Source organism: Colletotrichum acutatum (genome assembly GCF_030867785.1).
Source record: "Colletotrichum acutatum strain CBS 112980 chromosome Unknown BDZ83scaffold_342, whole genome shotgun sequence".
NCBI lineage: Eukaryota > Fungi > Ascomycota > Sordariomycetes > Glomerellales > Glomerellaceae > Colletotrichum > Colletotrichum acutatum.
In genome coordinates this window covers 1-7,260 of record NW_026849336.1, presented here as the reverse complement: position 1 = coordinate 7,260, position 7,260 = coordinate 1, and the positions used below count along the sequence as shown (strand labels likewise).

The following is a 7,260-nucleotide window of genomic DNA, read 5'->3' as shown; positions in this document are numbered from 1 at the left end:
CTCGGCGTCGCGGCGTCGCTTAGCTCTTGAGGTGGGGTTCGGCTCCGGAGGTGTCCCGGAGCCTGGTTCGGGGTCGGCTTGGTCGGCCGACATCAGTCCGGTGCCCGACGGCGGCTGTGAGGCCATCGCGGATGCGGGCTCCGGCAAGGGGAGGTGAAGAGTTTTCGGCTGTTAGTAATTTGGTGGTAGGCTCACTCATTCACTAACAGCAGATGCCAAGAAAAATTAGGCGAGAGGGAAGTTGCCAGTACGAGGTGGGAAAAAAGTGACTACAGTCGAAGGCCCCCCGTCGGGGCCTGGCGGGACGGTGGTAAGTCCGGTGGTGCTAGCAGTTGATGTAACAGTAACTGGAGGCGGTCCAGTGACAAACGTAACAATGGTAGGAGGACCACCACTAGGGCCAGATGAGAGAGTTGTTAAACCCGTAGAAGATCTCGTGGATGTGAGTGTTACCGGTGGAGGACCAGTGACGAATGTGATCACAGTTGTAGAACCTCCTTCGGGGCCTGGAGGCAAGGTCGTCAAGCCGGTCGTGCTCGCCGTAGATGTCAGCGTCACCGGCGGAGGGCTTGTAACGAAGGTCACAACCGCAGGCGGTCCGCCAGGTCCCCCGGGAAGAGTCGTTAAGCCAGTAGTGCTCGCAGTTGAGGTGACAGTAACGGGCGGGTGACCTGTAATAAAGGTAACAATGGTAGGCGGCCCCCCCCGACCTCCGGGCAAGGTGGTTATGCCAGTTGTACTGGCAGTGGATGTAAGAGTGACGAGCGGAGGCCCAGTCACGTAGGTAAAGACCGTGGGTGGACCATCAGGGCTTCCAGAAGGAATCGTCGTTAGGCCGGTAGTACTAGCAGTTGAGGCCAACGTAACCGGAGGGGGACCTGTAACGTATGTGATGACCGTTGATGGGCCACCGGGGCCTCAGGAAGAGTGGTCAAACCCGTTATGCTGGCGGTAGAGGTGAGCGTTGCCGGGGGAGGGCTTGTCAGGTAAGTGACAACAGTAGGAGGTCCCCCATCAGTCCCAGGCGGAAGTGTACTTAGACCAGTCGAACTGCCAAAAGACGTCAGCGTGACTGGAGGAGGTCCGGTCACGACAGTGACAACAGTGGAAGGCCCTCCGCTTGGTCCAGGGGGAATCGTAGTCAATTCCGTGGTGCTTGCAGTCTGGGTAAGCGTGACTGGCGGCGTGGTCAATGGAGTGGTGATGTAGGTGATGATAGTGGGCGGGCCACCCTCCGGACCAGGGGGAACAGTCGTCAGGCCAGTTGTAGTCACAACAGAAGTAAGCGTGACCGGAACTGGAGGGAATAGTGTGGTAATGAATGTAACAATGGTAGACGGACCGCCATTCTGGCCGGGAGGAAGCGTAGTCAAGCCTGTCGTCGATGCCAAAGATGTCAGGGTCACTGGGCTGGGTGGTTCGATGATAAAGGTGACGGTTGTAGGTGGGCCGCCGGACGGGCCAGGAGATATCGTCGTCAAACCAGTGGTAGAAGCACTGGAAGTGATGATGATGGTCGAGGATCCCCCATCCGGACCGGGAATATTCGTGCTCAGGCCGGTACGGGTGCCAATGGAAGTCACCGCGGGCAATGAACTCTCAGAAGGCTGAACAAAAGTAATGATAGTGATTGAATTTCCTGGGCTCTCTGGTTGGACCGTCGTTGCTCCTGGTCGAGCTCCCGTTGACGTAATGGTGATTGTGCCAGGTCCTGGGACCCCAATAACGCCAGGACTACTGCCAGAAGCAGCTGAGGCAGACATGTCCTCCCAGCTGTGAGTCTCAATCGGTGGAACGGCAGAATCACTTGCTCCATCTCCAGAGGCCGAGACAGTTATCGTTGCTTTTGAGGTGAGTGTACCATCGTGGATAATGCTTGTCGTGATTTGCCATTCCGTCCAAGTCCTACATGATTATTAACTCCGAGATCTGGATACTGCAAAGGCCAAGTGTCAAGTACCTGGCACTGATTGATACGGATATATTTCCAGAGCATCGAAACTCAAATGGCTGGTACTCTATGATGACTTTACCGACGGCAGGCGATGGGCTAGCCTGACCAGCGGCAAGTGATACCCAGTGAACGACGAGACAAAGTAGAATATTCCACTTCATATTGATTTGTGAATATTAGGATTTCGAGACAAGATGAAGATGATGTGATAGAGCAGTAGGCGCTGGATGAAGATGAATATTTTAGCAATCTCATTACTTTTGGGGGAGAACCATTGTCGTCTTTTAATCCTAACTTACTAGCTCTGTACGAGAAGTTTGGACATCTCTAACTACGACGAAGTCGAATTGAGACTGGAAGTTCTTTCCGCAAACATCGAACAAGACTCCAAAGAATGACATCTTTAACTCAATGTTGGTCATCTATCTCGTGCTCAGCCTGTCTCAACCTTTAGGCATGAATAATGTCCGATAGCCTCACGAGAAGACTTCGGCCACTCACTGAGAGTCGAGAAGGTTCTCATATCTCGACATGACATCGAAATTTCCGTCCGGTTGCGTCTTGAGAGAAACGCGTTACAAAGGCTAAGGAGCTCTGCGCCACCAACCTCATCCTATCAGCAATCAACAATTCCATAATCGGAAACTTGTGTCTCTGGGATATCATGACAGAACGATTTGAGTGAAAGTTCCTGTGTACAAACGGACAAATACATTGCGACTGATGCCAGTCAATGTTGGTTCAAGAGGGTTAGTGTCGTTTTCCTTGGCAGCTAAGGTATCCGGCGATGGCTAGGCCAGGGAGGTTCTTCAGAAGTTCAGATCTGCAACACGCCTGGCTTTAGATACACTCCTCATACATAGCAGTTCTCTGTTAGGTACTTGTAGATACATGTAGGTAGACTATGTTATTTAGACTTTCAATAGCTGGGTCAAGTTCCAGGCCTAACCTCAAAGCCTTGGGGGTAGTCGATGTCGGATGAGCCGGGAATCGCGGGAATTAGAACTGTTGTTCTGATCAAAAACCGACCATGGTTGCGAAAATGCGAGACATTCACTCTCACCAAAGATTTCAGGGGTGGTACGTATTTTTCGAAGTATCACCACTGCCGGCTGACATTGTGTACGCGGTACTGTTGTTATCATCAAATATCAATCTCAGCGCAAACCTCACCCGGACCTTGTGCTCTAGATACTCTAAATGTGTCAAAAAGGGTCATTCGTCAGGAGACTCAACCGACTTAGCTGATGTATAAACGACTGTGATATATGACACGATGGCGTACAGGCACCGGAAGCTGTGTGTTGTATCTGACAACTTGAGCGCACATGTAGACATTTTGGTGACTGAACTGGGTAGGCCGAATGGCGCGCGCGGTGTCAAGTTGCCTTTCTGGGCCATCCTTCTCATCAACTGCTCGAAATTCAGATGACGCCGCTTATCGAAGAACATTTTCTTGTCCCTGACGCAACATTGTTCGCGATAACAAAATAGAGTATCTTACTCCGAACTGGGTCAACACCGAGTTTCCAGCACAATTGTAAGCCCCAAAGGAAGTCGACAAAGCTGACTCGTGCTATCAGTCAGGGAATAGCTAGCGGAAGGATCACCGGGGAGGAACTGGAACAAACGCTCTGAAGTACTGGTCTGAGCCAGGAAAGAAGGAAGCAAGAAGCTCTCTGTCCGAGCACACGGCCGCGCAACTACGACAGTGACCTAGCATCTACTGGGGTATTTTGCTGGGGCATATAAGCTCTGAATCATCTTTAATGGACAGGTCACATTTTTCATTACCGCAAGACGCGTCTGTCAGTTGCACAGATTCGTGAATCAAGTGTCCCTTTCGGGTAGAGTCCTTTTCGGGTAGAGTCCTAGCTTATGCCTGACGCTGGTTGGCTCCCGGGCCGAAGCCGTGTAACCCTGGCGCTTAGCATGGCGTCTGGAACGAAGGGAGGAGTCTTAGCATCCACGTAGCGCCTATCCACTCGGCTCGACGCCGGAACAAGCCCACCGCAGGTCGGGATTAAAGTGAGGCTTCCCTAAATATGTGGGCTTTGAGAAACACCGTGTTGCCTGGCGTCTATACTAATTGTTGTTTTAAGGACCCGATTGAGACACAACTGGGTTGAAAAGGGCGCGTGGGTCCGCACATCAAGGCCGATCAACGCTGTGCCGCCGGCAGAAGTGGAGAGGTGTTGCTAGTATACGGAGTACACGCATTGCATCCGGATATGGCAAGCACGTTAGCATTGCGCTACATCGGCCAGCTTCAAGTGATCACCCTTCACCGGCATTCTCCTGAGTCTTGTCTCTAGCTTAAATCCCCAGTCTCAGACGTCTTAGAAGAGCAACTCAGAGCCTGCTAGACGTGCCGAAAGTGACCATTCACAAGAATGTCAGCCCCTTAAGTCCGAGTTTGGAGACGTTTGAGCTCTCCTGTCTCCCTGTGTTGGCATCTCAGAGTCTCCGGCTATTCTTGTATTGGTTTATATCTGAATTGCGCCAATGCGCTTACATTTTGTAGGCATCCGTGCGAAAGCCTTGTGAGTCTGTGTGGCCATGAGAGTTTCGGCCTAGAAATTGATGTTTCGCGGATCACATTAACTCCGGTGCATCCCTTGTCAGCCAACACCTATTGGGTTACAAGCAAGAGCTCTCGTCAACGCTGCCGCTCAGGTCGAGAGGCTAGGTGGCCGGAGAAGAGTTAGCAATACCAGTACGTCGGCATTCGTGGGATGACTGCAACGTCGTGCAGGTACCAAAAGTACTTTAGGTAGACGAAAAGAGGAAAAGAAAATGCCGATTCTACCGTCCATATTTCCGTTTAGACGGATCAAGTCACGATCATCACAGCTGAGCATGGGCAATAGACACCAGCCCTGAAGTGAAAGGAGGTGCAGCGAGGTGTGTCGTTGGAGAGATCGTGTACGAGAACTAAGAGGCAATTCCAGGACCCTTGTAAACTCAGCTGAAAGACTAGTCCATGGTGTAGATTTAAATCATTGATAGCCATGTACATGTAAGTCCGTGTAGGGGAGCACAATTGAGACTAGACATGCGTGCAAAAACGAGTGTTCCTGACGATCACCGAACGCTTTCAACTCAAGTTCAGCCGAAATGGAACATTCAACTCAGGAAGAAGGTGGATAAGTAACTGTGTTCTATCTCTCCAAATACTAGATGTATCCATTTATCAGGAGTGATAAATCATCATACCAGGCAAGCCTTATATTTTGAGCCATACTGCGTCCCTATATTCGGTCTTGTTGGTTGTAACATATGGAGAGCGCCTTCCTGTGGGTAACGTTGAGGGCCGGGATGCCTAGGGACACCTCGGTAGCTTCTAAAAAACGTGGCAAAGAAGTTATCGGCCCTGCGATCTTATTCGAAAGCCATCGGAAAGTCCTCGCAAAATGGCATTTTGCCTTGTGTTCAAAGTTTGAAACCCTATATGTGGAGACCTCTTGCCAAAGCGGTGCGCTCATCTTCTCTGGGCGAAATACCGCTATACCAGTCGATCGACCGGCTATCTCTGTTTGAATCATTCTCCTGTCTAATGTCTTTTTGTGTAGTTGATGTGCATGCATCCATGCGAAGGATTCACTCCCTTGACTTTCACACATCACTTTGGGGATACATATTCACGATGATTTGAGGCAAAGCATGAAGACTGTGTTCGGGCTAGTTTAAAGTCGGAATCGATCTATGCTTGGCGTCAAGCTGAGTATGACGGTGACTTCATGTACCTTACCTTGGTCTGAAAGGCAGATTTCACGAGTCTCGATGAGAGCGCGAGACTTTCGAGAGATGGGCCAAACAGACCCATCATGTCTCCATTACACACTTCTTCTCATTTCATGTCTGAAAGCGGCGCTCACTACAAATGAGACTTGCTTCCAAGATGAGTATTTTCTGCCGAAGAGATGTCAATACGAGCTGCTAGAGCCAACATAGTTAGTGAAAATACATGTCAGCTGCCTCTCAGGATCCAATGCTTTGTGGTCGGGCGTCCTTCAACTTCCGATAACACCTCTACTAATCACTTTGTGGCTATGTGTCTTGCAAAACATGAATTTCGAATCCTCACTTTCCTCTTGAGTCAGGACAAATTCCCTGAATGGGCCGTAGCCTGGCACGCCGAGCCTGGAGAATGTCGCTAACATGTTCTTTCTCACGATCCGCAAGTCTACGTGAGCATTTCAAATCACTTCGTCATCTGACTGCTTACGACGGATGCGGAAAACGAGTCAAATCTTGCTTATCACTCAGTGAACCCACCAAGTATGCCTTCGTTGCATGATGATTCCGGATTCTGCTTGAATTAGGCTACTGAGTTCCAAACCGGAAATCTTCTCAGCTGCTGGATTGATGTAAGTGAAGTCGTCTGGGATGGAAGGTCGGTTGATAACCGGGTACATAAGCTCGAGAACGAGATCTCAAAAATAGCTTTTGCCTCTTCCACGTTCTTCGTTTGCCATTCAATTCAGTTCTGTGTACTTCCTGCCAACGTCAAGAACAAAGATATCTTGTAGCCACGATGAGAAGAGAGCTTACGTACGCCCTTGCAGCTTTTACAGCAACGACTGTGGCCTTGAGCACGGAGGTCAGGACCTTGTCGACCAAGACGGCTGACTGCTCTGTAAGCCTTGATTACTCCTAATACTTCAGAAGTCTTCATGAATCTCATGGACAAACTTCCTAGTTCACGTCCTCTTACGACAATCTTCCAACATTAACAACAAGCCAGATTGGAACCTCTTCTGTCAACGGTAAACTGCTTAACATATGCCTCATTATTCGTGTTTCTAATCATCTAGTAGGGCAATCAAACACTATGGGAGTCACAATCTCAGCTTCTGACAACATTGCAACAGTACCGGGGATAACATGGGTGCCGACTTCAGATTCGGCAATTCTATTGGCAAGCCAAGGTCTTGCTTCAGAAGCTACTCAGACTGCTCGTGCTTCATCAACTACAAAAATCTCGTCTTCCGGAACTACAGTCGTACAGGTTCCTACATCTGCCTCTGAGAAGTTCATGCCTGTTTCCTGGCTGTCTGGAATGTTGGCTGCCCTGGCTCTGATCATGTAGGCGTATTTCCGGGATGCATGTGAGGTTGACGTTTTCTGGAGAATATCGGCAGACTTTTGTAGAAACCTTCGACAGTTCAAAGATGCTGAAACTCGTCACTCCAAGTTTACGACTAAATACGCTCAATATTCTGAGAATTTGCTAGATGCCGATGGGCTCCAAAATCAATTGAGAATTCTCGCTCTACTCTGCTGATTTACTGAATTTCAACCCT

General features: G+C 49.7%; 2 protein-coding genes across 2 annotated transcripts; one reads left to right on the top strand and one right to left on the bottom strand.

Moving 5' to 3' along the window:
• Window positions 1–269: 269 nt before the first annotated feature.
• Window positions 270–2,355, bottom strand: BDZ83DRAFT_775128 (uncharacterized protein; the record flags this gene model as incomplete). The annotated part of the gene is made up of 5 exons (XM_060515433.1): window positions 270–296; window positions 454–844; window positions 898–1,905; window positions 1,961–2,109; window positions 2,254–2,355. The coding sequence occupies 5 exons, from the start codon at window positions 2,353–2,355 to the stop codon at window positions 270–272; spliced, it is 1,677 nt and encodes a 558-aa protein (XP_060357047.1).
• Window positions 2,356–6,491: 4,136 nt separating this feature from the next.
• BDZ83DRAFT_759113 (uncharacterized protein) lies at window positions 6,492–7,046 on the top strand (the record flags this gene model as incomplete). The annotated part of the gene is made up of 3 exons (XM_060515135.1): window positions 6,492–6,593; window positions 6,657–6,723; window positions 6,775–7,046. The coding sequence occupies 3 exons, from the start codon at window positions 6,492–6,494 to the stop codon at window positions 7,044–7,046; spliced, it is 441 nt and encodes a 146-aa protein (XP_060357046.1).
• Window positions 7,047–7,260: the final 214 nt, after the last annotated feature.